This window comes from Xenopus laevis, chromosome 6S, assembly GCF_017654675.1.
Source record: "Xenopus laevis strain J_2021 chromosome 6S, Xenopus_laevis_v10.1, whole genome shotgun sequence".
NCBI classification, from domain to species: domain Eukaryota; kingdom Metazoa; phylum Chordata; class Amphibia; order Anura; family Pipidae; genus Xenopus; species Xenopus laevis.
In genome coordinates, this window is record NC_054382.1 from 2,895,717 (window position 1) to 2,914,239 (window position 18,523).

The following is an 18,523-nucleotide window of genomic DNA, read 5'->3' on the forward strand; positions in this document are numbered from 1 at the left end:
GGTCGGATGCTTTATTCACCAGTAGCTCCTCCCAGCAGACAGGAGGGAGCCAATGAGATTAGAGGAGGGAAAGGGGTGTTACAGGGAGAGCTGGGAAGTGAATCAGGGGTACAGGCTGATACATTAGATAGGTACAAGGAAGGGTCGGATGCTTTATTCACCAGTAGCTCCTCCCAGCAGACAGGAGGGAGCCAATGAGATTAGAGGAGGGAAAGGGGTGTTACAGGTAGAGTTGGGAAGTGAATCAGTGGTACAGGCTGATACATTAGATAGGTACAAGGAAGGGTCGGATGCTTTATTCACCAGTAGCTCCTCCCAGCAGACAGGAGGGAGCCAATGAGATTAGAGAAGGGAAAGGGGTGTTACAGGGAGAGCTGGGAAGTGAATCAGGGGTACAGGCTGATACATTAGATAGGTACAAGGAAGGGTCGGATGGTGTTTAGCAAGTGAGGGAATACAGGGATATGGGAGAGAGCTCATAGTACAAGTTGATCCTGGTCCCATTGCATCTTGGAGTCAGGAAGGAATTTCCATAATAATACCATAATAAAGAGAAGGAACAGCGCTTAACCCCTTAATATTCTTTCAGCGCATTTGTTCAGTTTGTACTTGGAAAACCCCGCGCTAAAGAAGCCCCGAGATGTCTTGTATCCTACAGTTCAAAGAGGAGATCGGTGTCAGCTCAGTCACAAGTAATGATGTATTCACCAGTAACGTAACTAGAGGGGGCGGGCCCTGGTGTGAAACGTGCAGCCGGGCCCCCGCCCCCTCCGTACGCAATTGTCTTCCCGGAAATCGTCGGGGCGCGAGCTGCCGGGGGGCCCTGAGGGGATGCGGACCCTGGCCCAACTGCACCCCCTGCTCCCCCGGTAGTTCCGCCACTGGTATTCACTTCACTACGTCTCCTCCTCAGTCTGCACGGCTAGAAAGGAATGTAATAGAATAGTATAATATTGCTCATTTACTGCTCTGTGCACTCCGCTGTTACATACTCACTGAAGCAGTTGTTCAGCCGTCCACAAGTATCTCTCCCTGTGTTGGGCTGTAGCTCCATCACTTGCTCCGTTCCTCTGCACATTTACTGCCGTCGCTTTTCCTGCTTTCTCTGGTCTCTTTCTCACTACGGGTAGTCGTTGGTGTCTATAGTAACAGTGGATAATAGTCTCTGGGAAGGGAGTGTGACTGTGGGATAGCAGGTATAGTAGGGAGAGATGGTGTCTATAGTAACAGTGGATAATAGTCTCTGGGAAGGGAGTGTGACTGTGGGATAGCAGGTATAGTAGGGAGAGATGTGTCTATAGTAACAGTGGATAATAGTCTCTGGGAAGGGAGTGTGACTGTGGGATAGCAGGTAAAGTAGGGAGAGATGATGTCTATAGTAACAGTGGATAATAGTCTCTGGGAAGGGAGTGTGACTGTGGGATAGCAGGTATAGTAGGGAGAGATGGTGCCTATAGTAACAGTGGATAATAGTCTCTGGGAAGGGAGTGTGACTGTGGGATAGCAGGTATAGTAGGGAGAGATGTGCCTATAGTAACAGTGGGATAATAGTCTCTGGGAAGGGAGTGTGACTGTGGGATAGCAGGTATAGTAGGGAGAGATGTGCCTATAGTAACAGTGGATAATAGTCTCTGGGAAGGGAGTGTGACTGTGGGATAGCAGGTATAGTAGGGAGAGATGTGCCTATAGTAACAGTGGATAATAGTCTCTGGGAAGGGAGTGTGACTGTGGGATAGCAGGTAAAGTAGGGAGAGATGATGTCTATAGTAACAGTGGATAATAGTCTCTGGGAAGGGAGTGTGACTGTGGGATAGCAGGTATAGTAGGGAGAGATGGTGCCTATAGTAACACTGGATAATAGTCTCTGGGAAGGGAGTGTGACTGTGGGATAGCAGGTATAGTAGGGAGAGATGGTGTCTATAGTAACAGTGGATAATAGTCTCTGGGAAGGGAGTGTGACTGTGGGATAGCAGGTATAGTAGGGAGAGATGGTGTCTATAGTAACAGTGGATAATAGTCTCTGGGAAGGGAGTGTGACTGTGGGATAGCAGGTATAGTAGGGAGAGATGGTGCCTATAGTAACAGTGGATAATAGTCTCTGGGAAGGAAGTGTGACTGTGGGATAGCAGGTATAGTAGGGAGAGATGGTGTCTATAGTAACAGTGGATAATAGTCTCTGGGAAGGGAGTGTGACTGTGGGATAGCAGGTATAGTAGGGAGAGATGGTGCCTATAGTAACAGTGGATAATAGTCTCTGGGAAGGGAGTGTGACTGCGGGATAGCAGGTATAGTAGGGAGAGATGGTGTCTATAGTAACAGTGGATAATAGTCTCTGGGAAGGGAGTGTGACTGTGGGATAGCAGGTATAGTAGGGAGAGATGGTGTCTATAGTAACATTGGATAATAGTCTCTGGGAAGGGAGTGTGACTGTGGGATAGCAGGTATAGTAGGGAGAGATGGTGCCTATAGTAACAGTGGGATAATAGTCTCTGGGAAGGGAGTGTGACTGTGGTATAGCAGGTATAGTAGGGAGAGATGGTGTCTATAGTAACAGTGGATAATAGTCTCTGGGAAGGGAGTGTGACTGTGGGATAGCAGGTATAGTAGGGAGAGATGGTGCCTATAGTAACAGTGGATAATAGTCTCTGGGAAGGGAGTGTGACTGTGGGATAGCAGGTATAGTAGGGAGAGATGGTGCCTATAGTAACAGTGGGATAATAGTCTCTGGGAAGAGAGTGTGACTGTGGGATAGCAGGTATAGTAGGGAGAGATGGTGTCTATAGTAACAGTGGATAATAGTCTCTGGGAAGGGAGTGTGACTGTGGGATAGCAGGTATAGTAGGGAGAGATGGTGTCTATAGTAACAGTGGATAATAGTCTCTGGGAAGGGAGTGTGACTGTGGGATAGCAGGTATAGTAGGGAGAGATGGTGCCTATAGTAACAGTGGATAATAGTCTCTGGGAAGGGAGTGTGACTGCGGGATAGCAGGTATAGTAGGGAGAGATGGTGTCTATAGTAACAGTGGATAATAGTCTCTGGGAAGGGAGTGTGACTGTGGGATAGCAGGTATAGTAGGGAGAGATGGTGCCTATAGTAACAGTGGATAATAGTCTCTGGGAAGGGAGTGTGACTGTGGGATAGCAGGTATAGTAGGGAGAGATGGTGTCTATAGTAACAGTGGATAATAGTCTCTGGGAAGGGAGTGTGACTGTGGGATAGCAGGTATAGTAGGGAGAGATGGTGTCTATAGTAACAGTGGATAATAGTCTCTGGGAAGGGAGTGTGACTGTGGGATAGCAGGTATAGTAGGGAGAGATGGTGCCTATAGTAACAGTGGATAATAGTCTCTGGGAAGGAAGTGTGACTGTGGGATAGCAGGTATAGTAGGGAGAGATGGTGTCTATAGTAACAGTGGATAATAGTCTCTGGGAAGGGAGTGTGACTGTGGGATAGCAGGTATAGTAGGGAGAGATGGTGCCTATAGTAACAGTGGATAATAGTCTCTGGGAAGGGAGTGTGACTGCGGGATAGCAGGTATAGTAGGGAGAGATGGTGTCTATAGTAACAGTGGATAATAGTCTCTGGGAAGGGAGTGTGACTGTGGGATAGCAGGTATAGTAGGGAGAGATGGTGTCTATAGTAACATTGGATAATAGTCTCTGGGAAGGGAGTGTGACTGTGGGATAGCAGGTATAGTAGGGAGAGATGGTGCCTATAGTAACAGTGGGATAATAGTCTCTGGGAAGGGAGTGTGACTGTGGTATAGCAGGTATAGTAGGGAGAGATGGTGTCTATAGTAACAGTGGATAATAGTCTCTGGGAAGGGAGTGTGACTGTGGGATAGCAGGTATAGTAGGGAGAGATGGTGCCTATAGTAACAGTGGATAATAGTCTCTGGGAAGGGAGTGTGACTGTGGGATAGCAGGTATAGTAGGGAGAGATGGTGCCTATAGTAACAGTGGGATAATAGTCTCTGGGAAGAGAGTGTGACTGTGGGATAGCAGGTATAGTAGGGAGAGATGGTGTCTATAGTAACAGTGGATAATAGTCTCTGGGAAGGGAGTGTGACTGTGGGATAGCAGGTATAGTAGGGAGAGATGGTGTCTATAGTAACAGTGGATAATAGTCTCTGGGAAGGGAGTGTGACTGTGGGATAGCAGGTATAGTAGGGAGAGATGGTGCCTATAGTAACAGTGGATAATAGTCTCTGGGAAGGGAGTGTGACTGTGGGATAGCAGGTATAGTAGGGAGAGATGGTGTCTATAGTAACAGTGGATAATAGTCTCTGGGAAGGGAGTGTGACTGTGGGATAGCAGGTATAGTAGGGAGAGATGGTGTCTATAGTAACAGTGGATAATAGTCTCTGGGAAGGGAGTGTGACTGTGGGATAGCAGGTATAGTAGGGAGAGATGGTGCCTATAGTAACAGTGGATAATAGTCTCTGGGAAGGGAGTGTGACTGTGGGATAGCAGGTATAGTAGGGAGAGATGGTGTCTATAGTAACAGTGGATAATAGTCTCTGGGAAGGGAGTGTGACTGTGGGATAGCAGGTATATATTAATACATCATACTCAATGTTAATTTAAAGGTGATAAACCCCTTTAAGGGCATAACCCAGAATACATCTTGCCAGTCATGCCCTGTCCCCTTCACTTGCCTCTTAGTTTCCTTGTACTTGGCCTGGGCAGCAATTTCATTGGATTTAGCTTCTCCTCTGATGAGAATCAGCATGACAACTTCTATTTAATCTAACAAAAAACACAGAGTCTCTTATACAGATAATTGTTCTCCAATAACCAGGCCCGGATTTGTGGGAAGGCCACCTAGGCCCGGGCCTAGGGTGGCAGGATTTGAGGGGGGCGGCATGCTGTCCAACCACACCCACATTGGTTCAAAAACACTGGGGATGCACAGGAGATACAATCTCCATGAAAATTTGCACAAATAAAGGGGAGGGGACAGGGGCGACAAATTGCAGTGGGCCTAGGGGCGTCCGCTATGTAAATCCGGCCCTGCCAATAACCAAAAACAAATAATATAAAATAATAATATAAATTGCTCAACCAACTTGATGTACCCCCTACTGTAAATGATAAGGTTATTAGAAGTCACTGAGGGGTTGTTCTGTGACCATATAAAGGCACAAGGCTGCAGGCTGAGTTATACAGGGAACTCTGAGTATCACTCATGTATTATAAGGGATAATGTACCCCCTACTGTAAATGATAAGGATATTAGAAGTCACTGAGGGGTTGTTCTGTGACCATATAAAGGCACAAGGCTGCAGGATGAGTTATACAGGGAACTCTGAGTATCACTCATGTATTATAAGGGATAATGTACCCCCTACTGTAAATGATAAGGATATTAGAAGTCACTGAGGGGTTGTTATGTGGCCATATAAAGGCACAAGGCTGCAGGCTGAGTTATACAGGGAACTCTGAGTATCACTCATGTATTATAAGGGTTAATGTACCCCCTACTGTAAATGATAAGGATATTAGAAGTCACTGAGGGGTTGTTCTGTGACCACATAAAGGCACAAGGCTGCAGGCTGAGTTATACAGGGAACTCTGAGTATCACTCATGTATTATAAGGGATAATGTACCCCCTACTGTAAATGATAAGGATATTAGAAGTCACTGAGGGGTTGTTCTGTGACCATATAAAGGCACAAGGCTGCAGGCTGAGTTATACAGGGAACTCTGAGTATCACTCATGTATTATAAGGGATAATGTACCCCCTACTGTAAATGATAAGGATATTAGAAGTCCCTGAGGGGTTCTCACCATGCAGTTTTATTTTGTACTATGGAGTGGAGCTCCTGTGTGACTTATAATATGCTTATACTGTATATACTCAGTCCACAAGTTAAATACTTGTACAAGTTTTTCCCCTTGTACAAGTTTTTCCCCTTGTAGTATATAACATTTACCCTTTTTGAACTGGTCCAACCAACTGGCTCAGACTCTGCCTAGCAACCAAATAGCCTAGTTTATCAGTCAGAGAAGCAAATTAAAAACACACAGACAAGCGATATTTTTAGGTAGAATAAAGCACTAAAAAAATGTGTGAAAAACATTTATTTGCCAAGCCCTGCAACAATGTAACATTAGAAACATATAAAATATATTATTTTTCTGTATGTTGGGGGGGGGGGGACAGTTGAAATAAATTATTTTAATTACCGTCTCTGTAATCATAAACTCTGTAATTAATGTTTTTCAAGTAGTCCCTACACTTGCAGGGGGTCTTGTGCCAATGGCTGTACAGTAGGGAACTGGGGTGGGTGTGCGGTGATAAGAACGTTCCACTAAGAAGAGATTCTGTTAAGTGCTTGTGGACCTCATTCTCCATAGGTTTTTCCTGGTTCAGGGTGAAGCCAGAAGTCGGCCCATGACATTTACTATCCGTGTTTTCAACCAGATCTTTCTGCCCGACGTTAAACCTAGGGTTTATGAGTCTTCTGATGGAGCAGAAGAAGGGACCTGACGCTAAATAGTTTCTGGCAGAACCTGCAATTGTAGCGTTTTTTCACAATGTGGACCATCCTGTGAAGATACACATGTACCAATTTAGGGAAGGTCCTGCCACACGTGTGGCACATAAACCTCTGCGTGTGAGACTTCTTGTGCCGGAATAAAGATTTGCTATGCCTGTAGCGCTTCTTGCATTTTTTACAGGTAAATAATTCTGCTTTTTCAAGATACGCGTTTGGTTTTAATGACCATAGTTTGTTTTTTGACGTAGGAGCCATTGCCTGGGGTATGAGCCCCAATTTGTGTGGTGAAAACACAGAGGGGGCAGTCAAGTTCCTCATTTTATGTTGGGTTGACTTCTGCTTAATGTTTCGGTTTTTCATTTTCTGCGGACGTCGGGAATGCGGTCTCTGTGGGATTTCCTTAGAAATGTTGGGAATTCTGGCTTTTGTTTTGAAGTTCATAAATGCCTGGTTGGAAGAACATTTGTTCACTTTTTGCTTTACAAGTTCTTTTTTCAGTGACTTATTTTGCTGAACCTCATGTACATGATGAGAACTTAGATGACCTCTTTGGCTTCTTTTTTTGCGGTGCTTCCCTTTCAGACGTAGGAACCTCTGCATCTCTCCATTTTCTGAGCTGAAAGTACCATGACTGATGGTTGTATGAAGTAACATTAGAGTCTCTCCATTATCTAAGCTTGAGCTACCATGACTGGTGGTTGTTTGAGGAACTGTATGACTCTTTCCATTCTCTGAGTTGCTACCATTTCTGGTGGTTGTTTGAGGAACATCACGACTCTTCCCATTCTCTGAGTTGCTACCATGTCTGGTGGTTGTTTGAGGAACAGCACAACTCTTTCCATTGTCTGAGTTGCTACCATGACTGATGGTTGTTTGAGGGAATGTAAGAGTCTTTCCATTCTCGGAGCTGGAGCTACCATGACTGGTGGTTGTATGAGAGAACTTCTGAATCTCCCCATTTTCTGAGCGGCAGGTACCATGACTGTTGGTTTCATGAGGAAAATGATGGCTCATGTGTTTCTGCAAAGAACCAAGTCTTGTGTAGACTGCCTTACACTGTCCGCACTGATGGACTGTCTTGTGGGATTCTCTGTGCTTCACAATATCTGAACGGAACTGGAAGAACTCTTGACATGTGTGGCACCTGTATCCTCTCCCTTTGTGCTGTGATTTCACGTGTTTATAAAAGAGAGTCATGTTTCTGAAGCACTCCTCACACTCGGGACACTTGTACTTCTGATGGGTCTTCATGTGTCTCTGTAAGTGGGACGGCTTCAGGAAACTCTTCTCACAACACTGGCACTTGAAGGCTTGGCTTTTGAAGTGGCTCCTTTGGTGCACGATAAGCAGCGAGTGTTTTCTGTAGGATTTGCCACAGTCTATACAGATGTATGGTTTCTTTGCGTTGCATTTATACACATAACAGGTGCAGTCCTCTAGGTCTCCGCATTTCGGACACTTTGGATATTTGCCGTCAGAAGTCTTTGCCTTAGATTCCGTAATAAGGTCCTGGGGCTGCAAGACAATTGGCTGAAGTTTAGGTCCAACTTGTTTCTCGTTTGTTGATCCGGTATCTGAAATAAAGGCCATAATATAGTTATAGCAGACTTTACATTATTCTTTTCCCCTTTCAGATGTCATGCTATTAGCAGTTTTACACTGCTTATATAATTCTCTTCCACCTGCTGTTCTGTCTGGCCAAAGTTACTGATTCAGGAACCTTCTGGTGACGCTTCTCTGATCATATCCACTGCTCATTGCTACAAAACGGTTAGGACCTCTGTATAGTTACCCTTCCCCATTCACATCACCCCCCACTGGGTGAGATTTAGGCGTCCAAGTGCAGAGATGCACCTTAAAGTTGGAAGTGTACAAGACCATGTCAAATTCCATTGCACATGCTCTATCCATGACCCAACATTGCAGCTTCCAACTTCACTGTACACTTCTGAAGTAGAGCAGGAGAAAAGGATGGCCCAGTGAACTTTTAGAATAGGATCATGCAGTTGGAGAGTGGGCACTCTACTAGGGGCAATTAGTTCCACAACTGCTATGAATTAAAACCAATATGGCAGAGTAGCATTTTGCCCTGGGCAGAAGAGGCCACTACGATGCACAGCTGAGAGCAAGTCACTTACCTGGTGGGATGGCTTCCCTGACATCTTTCTTTCCACTTTGGAACTTAAAGAACGCATCTGGTTTGGGGACCTGAATTCCTGGAAGACAATTCAAAAGAAGTCAGCAACAGAGTCAGTGAGAAATCTCCCGATAATAAGTATGTCTATGGCATATACCTTATATACTATACAGTACGGGGTTTATTAATCAAAGGTAATTCAATTGATTGTCGGGTGGTCCCTCACTCCAAATGTATCAGGGTTCTATACAACAGAGCCAGTGGCACCGTCCAAGCCACAATATATCCAAGGTAAAAGTAAAGTTCACTCTGGAGAAGCACATTCGATTCAGTGTATTTTATTTAAACACAACATGTTTCGGACAGACATGTCCTTCACCTGATGAAGGACGTCTGTCCGAAACATGTTGTGTTTATTAATCAAAGGTCAAATTTCGAAATTATGTGATTTTTTTTCATCTCTAATAATTTCTAATGTACTCAGAACTCGAATGGGAAGTGATTTATGAAAAAAAACTCGAACGTCTAACATTCATTCGAATAGGAACAACCCGAAAAATCGAATTTGAATCGTGTTTTCCTCTGGAAAAAAAAACTCGAATGAAAGGAAGGCACTTAACATCTACAAATGGTTCAACTGACCTCTGCCATTGACTTCTACATGAACTAACCAGGTTGTAGTTGAATTAGAGCCGTTTCCTGGGTTGAGTGTGATAAATCTCACATTCCAATTCCAGTTGGTGGTTTTAAACTAGAATTTGCAAGTTTTGACAAAAATAAAAATAAAATCTACATGTGCGGTTCTATTGTCGGGTCCTCTATGAAAGGGTAAGTCAACTTTGCATAAATTATAGGCCAGTTTGCATTAGCCATTACCCTCTAGTGAATTCAATTTCCATCAGAGAATCAGAACTCTATCAGAGGTGCCATCCAAGATCCAAAATAATCCGGGGGCATCTTGGTCTCGCATGTCACGCCCCACCCCTGCAGTGCTCACTGATTCAGACAATATTGAAGGATTTTGGGTGATGACTATGCATTTCAGTGGACAATATAAGTTGGGTTTCAGGTGCAAATTACTAACAGCGGGAGAGAGGGAGAAACTGAATAAAATGCTTTTTAAAAAGGTATTTACAGTTCTATGATCTTTATTTTTTTTAATAAACCATTTGTCCTGCAGCTCTCCATTCAACACACCCCTACATTAACCCCTCATGATCTGCTTTGCCATAGAATATGCATAGGTTTCTCATGATTACCAAGAGAGCGGAGATTCTCGTAATTGTCTCTCATGACTTCTTTGTACATCTCCTTCTGCCAACCTTCCAGATCCTTCCATTCTTCCTCTGAAAAGTACACGGCCAGGTCACTGTAGGTCAGGTGCATCTAGAGGGGTGCCAGGCAAGCAGAGGGGCAGCAATTACCATCAGGTAAAATATATTTCAAAGAAATGTCTCTGTCGACAAGGGGAAGGTACTAAATAAAGGGAGGCCAGAAAAGGTGGCAACCTCAGTAACATTACCCCTGCTCTATAGTAGCTCCACAAACTTGGAGGAGACCTGGAGCTACTTCAAACCAAAAAGAGAACCAAGGTCACATACATGATAAAAATGAAGCACAGCCTTGGTTCCGTTCTCAGTCCCCCTACTTCACTTTATGCCAAGGGGAAGTCTAATGCCAAACTCTGCTGGACTGTATTACAGGTCACACCAAGGGCTAGAGGCTAATAGTTTTATTCTCCAGCCTAGAGTGGAAGTTTCTGTGTGGGGTAAATAGGGTACTTTGAGCTGGACTCGCTCTTCTACCCCAAACATGTGCCATCTCATTGACCCATGAGCCTAGGATTATGTGCCCCTTCAGGCACAAAATGCGTAAGGCTTTTCCTGTTGAGATGCCTTTTCTTAGAATATACACCCTTTTAAGTGCACCGATTTGGCTTCGATGGCCCAGGCTTGTGCCAGCCTGTTAACTATAAAGTAACCATCTCATTGACCTCAAGTTTCCTTATTACACATGTTACCATCCCCCCAGGGCTGGATGTGATCAGGAAACTGGAGGACAATTATTTGGGTCCTTGTCATACCCTTAGTTTAGTTTGGGTAGCAAAGGGATCAATGGATAGGCCCCTCCTGTCTTTGCTTTTATGTTGAGATATGTCCAATTCTACTGCCTTGAAATTCAAGTTTACCCTCTTATCTTCTAATACCCATCTAACTGTACCCACAAAAGGGCCAGTAATGGTGGCTAAACATAGACCAACATGTCCGTTATCAGGGTCATTGGGCCTACAGGCTGGTCAGACAATGTGCAGCTGGGCAAGCTCATCAACCTGCTTAGAAGTGACACCTAAAGATGAGAGTTAACATCTGGACTCAATGGGCTTACAGATCCGACTGACCAGACTGCATCCAGGTGCCAAGACATATACAGACATTTATATCAGATGCACAGTAACAACAGACCACATACAATACATACAACTTCATAGATGGATTCTGGTGCCAGAACCTGTGGATCATGGACAAGACAATTTATCTCTTTGTATTCCTACATAATACGGCATTCACTAGATGGTCCCAGAACCCAAAGTCTTTCAACATACCACCACCACCGCATAGGTAGAATCCTTCAGACCTCTGGTGCTATGAGGCTTTGGGTGTGTCGATGACTTATACCATGTATATTGCAATACAAAATTCCCAGCGTGCCAGAAAACAGTCCAGAACGCCGCTGGTTTTCATAGGGAAGTGACCATTTCTACTACAAGGGGAATTTGTCCAGCACCTCTTACGTCTAAATGACTAAATTATTAGAAGTGGCCGGACCACTTCTCAAAGCTCCTCCTTGTCAATTTTGCTTCACCATATCCAAATGGATAACAGCTCCCTATAGGAACCCCAGACTACAAAGCAGGCAAAGGCATTGTTACAAAAAAATGCAAGTTCAGTGATTCACAGACTCATGAGACATGAGAGCTTACCAGGGCTCCACTGATAAAGCGACTGTTGAAATAAAAGACGATGAGGAACCATTATGTGAAACTGAGAGTAAAGGTGGCTATAGACTTAATTATGAGCTTACTTGGAAAAGAGGTTTCCAAGAAAGATCGTTCGTTTCAATACACTTGTAGAGCTGAATCGTCAGATATACAGGTAGAAACAATCAGGGCCGGAACTAGGGGTAGGCCTAGGGTGCAAAAGTTAGGGGGCACCAGGCACGTACCTCCTCTGTCGCTTACCCCATGCCCGGTCCCCTCTCTCCACCTGTCTGTTTTATTTGCCTGTGTATGTGCGCTTTCGTGCATGTGTGCGCGTCTAACCACACACGTGTTGGTGTCCATTTGTGCGATGCGAGCAGCAGTATGTGCATGCACTCGACCAGCCGGGGCCGCGACCAGCCAGGTTGCCTAGGGCGCCTGCCCGGCTCTGGAAACAATAGAATTATTCTAGTATCTGACGATTCAGCACTAACAATGGCCAATGCTCAGGTGCCTTCAAAGTCGACAGATATCCAAGTCTTCTGCCGATATCAACATTTTGGCTCGTTTCCCACCATACACGCACCAAATATCGGACGAAAATTAGTTTAATTTGATATCGGTGTGTCTATGGCTACCATAATATTCTAGATCTAGATCTTTAGCAATAAATGGCATTTCACCATCTGACGATCTGATGACAGAGTCTGGTCTGGGATAGGGAACTGGGGAACATGACCCTGAACCTCCTCATCACTATAATGGGTTATGGTGAATCACTTAAAGGGTTTTTTGGATCTTGAGGTGTAGTGGATTGGGTGCTTGTATACACTGCATGCAGGTCTGGTCAGACAGTAGGCTTGTAGTCCCTTTAATGTGGGTCAGCCAGTCCTAAATGTGTCCCCGCTCTCCTTCCATCTACCTCATTTAATGATCAGCTTCTATCCCAGAGCATCAACTTACTGACCAGTTCTTCCCTCTCACATCCCAAGACCAACATTGAAGCCAATATCAATGAAAGGGAAACAATACCCTCAGAATTCATTATTAAAGGGGTTCACCTTAAAATAAAGTTTTAGTATGATGTAAAGTGATATTCTGAGACAATTTGCAGTTGGTCTTAATTTTGTATTATTTGCATCAAGCATTTTGTTCAGCGGCTCTCCAGTTTGGAATTTCAGGTCCATATTATCCTACCAACCATGCAGGAACTGGAATATGGCCTGAATAGAAATATAGCTCATTCTTGGCTGGCAGGGTCAGTGACCCCCATTTGAAAGCTGGAAAGAGTCAGAAGAAGACAATGCTGAAGCTATAACAAAATAAAAACCAAGACCAATTTAAAACTTGCTGAGAATTGGCTATTCTATAACATACTATGCTCATTGTCCCTGATTTCCCTTTTAAGGGTAATATACAGTAGGTGGTTAAGTCAGCATGGCAGAACTATAATAATAAACCTAGAAAATGTAAGCTCATACTGCACATATGCATACCTTTATATAACACTGCTGTATACATAGCAATGTATATACTGGGGGGGCAAGCATTTCAATATATACACATACACTGTGATACTGTGACAAATGGAATATGTTAGGAGATGAGGAAGAGCTCCCTAACCGGTAGAGCTTACAGTCTAACCGGGAATAGTAATGGCATTGGCCTATAAATAACACAGACTTTGCCTTAAGAGGTGGGACCTGAGTTTGGGACAGGATTAGGGTGGATTCTGTACAGAGGATTCAAGGAGTGGGATCCCCAGGTCCACAGCAACACAAGAGAAGGCAGAGAAACAAGTTATAAGAAAAGGATTGTCGAAAGTTAAGGGGAGCATTTTGTAAATTAAAGGGATAGTTCACAGGAAACAACCCCCGAGTGCGGTGCAGATACATAAAAAATAAGCATAAAAATAACACCGATTTCACATATTATGTTTTGCTGGGGTCAGCAATGCTGGGGAGAAGCAAAATGAAATGGCTAATGAATCCAAAACAATACAAAATAAGAAAAGATTGAAAAGAGGGTGAATGGAAAGCTTCCCCTTTAAAGGAATTGTTCAGTATAACAATAAAAACTGGGTAAATAAATAGGCTGTGCAAAATAAATAATGTATCTAATATAGTTAGTTAGCCAAAAATGTAATGTATAAAGGCTGGAGTGACTGGATGTGTAACATAATAGCCAGAACACTACTTCCTGCTTTTCAGCTCTCTTGCTTTTCACTGATTGGCTACCAGGCAGTAACCAATCAGTGACTTGAGGGGGGACCTAACTGTTGCTTTTGAATCTGAGCTGAATGCTGAGGATCAATTACAAACTCACTGAACAGTTATGTCCCATGTGGCCCCCCTTATAGTCACTGACTAACTCAGAGTTAGAGAGCTGAAAAGCAGGAAGTTATGTTACACATCCACTCACTCCAGCCTTTATACATTACAATTTTGCACAGTCTGTCTATTTACCCAGTTTTTATTTATTTTCACACTGAACTGTTCCTGTTGGGGAAATGAACCGACTGCCACTGGAACCTTGGGTTCTAGCTGCCCAACAAGGCCTTGTATTCCGGATCCGGGGAACTTGCACAAAGAAACACCAACGAGTGGATCAGAATAACAAGTTCCGTTTATTGAAGGCCAAACATAGGCTTATATAGGGTATAAGTAAAGACATCTCCCAATATAGTGACGTATTAGCATAGTACATGTCAGGCCCGGACTGGCAATCTGTGGGTTCTGGCAAATGCCAGAGGGGCTGCTATAAGGTCCCATAGAAAGTCACTATTTAGTGGGCTGGTGGGAGCTGTCTGGGCTTCTGTGTACCTGAAATGCCAGGGCCTGTTTTAATTCTCAGTCCGGACCTGGTACATGTGTGTAACAGGTACAGCATTCAGGATGGACGAGAGAAATAAAGAGACAAATATGCGCATGTGGATTAGCTAAGACATTTGGGCTGAGACAAGCTGATAACATTGTTTATGGTACATGATGATACTTATGCAACGTTGTACAGGGTCGTACAGAAAAACAAGTACAGAGGCCTACAAGGGTCGGCACGTAGGCATGTTAACCCTTCAGTTCCTTTAAACCCTGCTTAACAAAAATAGAGAACTCTAAGGGCGGTGACACACGCGAAGATTCGGGGAGATTAGTGACAAATTGCCTCTTCCTCGGGCGTCCTGCTGGCTACAATGTAAATCGCTAGCGGGATGGCACTCTGAGCACTTCGTTTTCCGAAGACGCCTCACAAGGAAACTTCAAACAACGAATAGCTCCAAGTGCCATCCCGCCGGCAATTTACATTCTAGCCGACAGGAAGGCTTTTCGGGGAGAATAGTCGCCCGAAGATGAGGAGATTTGTCACTGGGCAAATCTCCCCGAATCTTAGGGGCCAATTCACTAAGGGTCGAATATCGAGGGTTAATTAACCCTTGATATTCGACTAGGAACTAAAATCCTTCGACTTCGAATATCGAAGTCGAAGGATTTAGCGCAGATAGCACGATCGAACGATCGAAGGATTATTCCTTCGATCGAACGATTAAATCCTTCGAATCGAATGATTCGAAGGATTTAAATCCAACGATCGAAGGAATATCCTTCGATCAAAAAAAGTTAGCCAAGCCTATGGGGACCTTCCCCATAGGCTAACATTGACTTCGGTAGCTTTTAGAAGCGAACTAGGGGGTCGAAGTTTTTTTTAAAGAGACAGTACTTTGACTAGCGAATTATTGAATAGTCGAACGATTTTTAGTTCGAATTTTTGATTAGAAGTCAAAGTAGCCCATTCGATGGTCGAAGTAGCCCAAAAAAACCTTCGAAATTCAAAGTTTTTTTACTTCGAATCCTTCACGGCCCCTTAGCGTCTGTCACTAGCCTTAAACTGAAGGAGTGGGTCCCACAGACAGAACAGGATTAGTGTCGGCGCAGATATTTTGTGCTACAAACCATATTTACATGTAGAAAGCTGCGTTATATGATTAAATGGCTTTTGGATTCACATTCTTTACTAGAAGGATACTACTGCATGTAGTAGCCACAAACACATGGTTCTGATACGAGATTACACCGTATATGCCATATTTACGTCAACGTGTATTCCATGGAGAATGGCCACAATGAGCTCAGGCCAGGGACAGGCAGAATGATTGTTACGAGAGGACTTGCACAGGGCTGCTGTATGTATTATATTGTGTGTATATATATATTATATTGTACAGCAGCCCTACGCCCCAGCTAGAGAAAACTCTACTGCAGTATCTATTCAAGAGACGTTGTGCCCTTCTAAGCAACCAGTACAGGTATGGGACCGGTTATCTGGAATGCTTGCGACCTGGGGTTTTCCTGATAACGGATCTTTCTGTAATTTGGATCTACAGACCTTAAGTCTACTAGAAAATCATATAAACATTAAATAAATTCAATAGGTTTTGCTTCCAATAAGGATTAATTACATCTTAGTTGGGATCAAGTACAGGTATGGGACCTGTTATTCAGAATGCTTGGGACCTGGATAACAGATCTTTCTGTAATTTGGATCTTCATACCTTACGTCTACTAGAAAATCATATAAACATTAAATAAACCCAATAGGCTGGTTTTGCCTCCAATAAGGATTAATTACATCTTAGTTGGGGGTCAAGTACAAGCGACTGTTTTATTATTACCCAGAAAAAGGAAATCATTTGTAAAAATGTGGATTATTTGATTATAATGGAGTCTAATATCCATAATTTGGAGCTTTCTGGGTTGATGGATCCCAAACAGTGGCGTAACTAGATATTACTGGGCCCCACAGCAAATTATTTTTCAGGCCCCCAAAATGTTTTGGGGTTGACTTGTTTCTCCAATATTTATTGAAATGTTATATGAATTAGGGCCTCATGGGGCCCCTATACCTCCTGGGCCCCCCTGCAGCCGCAGGGTCTGCTTCCTCTATAGTTACGCCCCTGAACCTGTATGTCAAATCACATGCAAGCATCAGCAGGGACGCCGACACTTGTACGGTATTTTAATTTTGGGTCTGGGTCAATTGCGTTCACAAAACTCCATGCCACCCAGCAGCCCCTGCTTCTCATTTAATACTCGGGCAGTGGGAAACAAAGGAATAAAAGGAAGCGTTGCACTTGGCCTATATATATATATATATATATATACTGTATAACATGATCACATGGCAAAGTAGAAATACTATAAAGGGAAATGACCCCAGGCAGCTATACAACTATAGGGGTAACTGGGGCTCCCCCAAACTAAGGAACGACATTACCTGCACAGGGAGTGTCCGGGACATCTCAGCAAAGAGACAGCGACTCCGCAATTAGAAGTGAATAAAGTCAGAGCTCTGTATTAGCAGCCCCCCTTGTACAGCAGAGATCTGGTATCTGCCTGGGGGAGGGCAGCCGGTGTTTAGTGGCGAAACAGCTGCAGATTGTTTTGGGCTGATTTAATTAAGCAGAGTAACGAGGCAGGTGTCTGTGCAGCTTATACAGGTGAATAGAGATCTCTCAGACAACTATATGATTTTATACACAGGCCCAACTAATGTGTCACTGGAGGGGCAGCAGACCCTATTGCATACCTCCCAACTGTCCCTTTTTCTGAGGGACAGTCCCTCTTTTGACAGCTCAACCCACAGTCCCTCATTTGTACTGGAAAGTCCCTCTTTTCTCTGCACTGAACAGCCAGAAAAAGAAACAAAGTTTCGCACTTAATTGGCTTTTAGCAGAGAGCCCAGAACAGCTAACAGGTGCAAATAAGATACTTTGTAACAATTGTGAGACACAAAAACACAGTTTAGATAAGGAGAAATATTTTCAAACTTTCATAACCTGCCAAATTTTGTAAAACAAACATGGTAATTAGGGGGTGTGGCCACAGAAAGGGGTGTGGTCCAAAAAATTGCTGCGCTACGTGCGGGAAAATTTTTTTTGTCCCTCTTTTTAATTCCAAAATGTTGGGAGGTATGTATGGCTGCAGGGTGGTCTACAGAGACGGGGGCTTGTGTGTGTTATTGAATTCCGCAGGGCCCGAGTTGTTATCAATGCAATCTGGAAACTCCAGCTAATGCCATAGGCCAGTGCTTTATGGGTAAGGCCACACGAGGAGATTCGGGGAGGTTTTGTCGCCTGGCGACTAATCGCCACGTCTTTTGCGCGACTATCTCCCCGAACTGCCTCATCGTTTTTCTCTAATAGTCGCCTACTCTAATGCCCATGCGGCAATGCATTTTCAATAGTCGCCCAAAGTTGACTCAGTTCGGGGAGATAGTCGCGCAAAAGACGTGGCGATTAGTCGCCAGGCGACAAAACCTCCCCGAATCTCCTCGTGTGGCCTTACCCTAAATTGGACCTTTGTGCAGCTGTTTGGGCCTTTGTGTATTTATAAATGGCAGGATCTATTTAGAAAATCAGTCCAGACATGCCTGTATTGGCCACTCTTTGTCTGTCATTTGTGTATTTGATGTATTCTCCCATCCATTGTACAGAGCTGCCGCATATGTTGGAGCTTTATCAAGATTCAATGTATGTATGGCCACCAATCTGTACACGTTCATTGACTTGTGTAGGTACAATTATGACATGAGCAGAAAGCAATCGTTCAGCGACAGTTGGTCGTCATTCATATCAACCGGCAGATTCTAACTTTCACCATCCGAAATTTTGAAATGTATCCGATTTGGGAACGACAGTAACGTAACTTAACAGGCGCTGGTCCTGGGTGCCTCACAGGCTACTAAGTCAAAATGCAAATCATTGGGTCACCTGAAAGCACAGGTGGGTGTTGACAGTTAAATGGTCAGATATTGACCCGCACGCTGGGTTTGAGCATCAACTCTTTCACATTTACTTTCACATACAGAGCTCCAGGCCAGGATTTGCGGCAAGGCAAAAAAAAAATAGGGG

At 44.0% G+C, this 18,523-nt stretch overlaps 1 protein-coding gene across 1 annotated transcript; it reads right to left on the reverse strand.

The window, feature by feature from the left end:
- Positions 1–6,071: 6,071 nt before the first annotated feature.
- znf577.S (zinc finger protein 577 S homeolog) lies at positions 6,072–16,968 on the reverse strand. Its single transcript, NM_001091622.1, is given in 4 exon segments — positions 6,072–8,079; positions 8,644–8,721; positions 9,902–10,028; positions 16,888–16,968. Coding segments are annotated over 4 exon segments (1,857 nt in total). The 5' UTR covers positions 16,912–16,968; the 3' UTR covers positions 6,072–6,451.
- Positions 16,969–18,523: the final 1,555 nt, after the last annotated feature.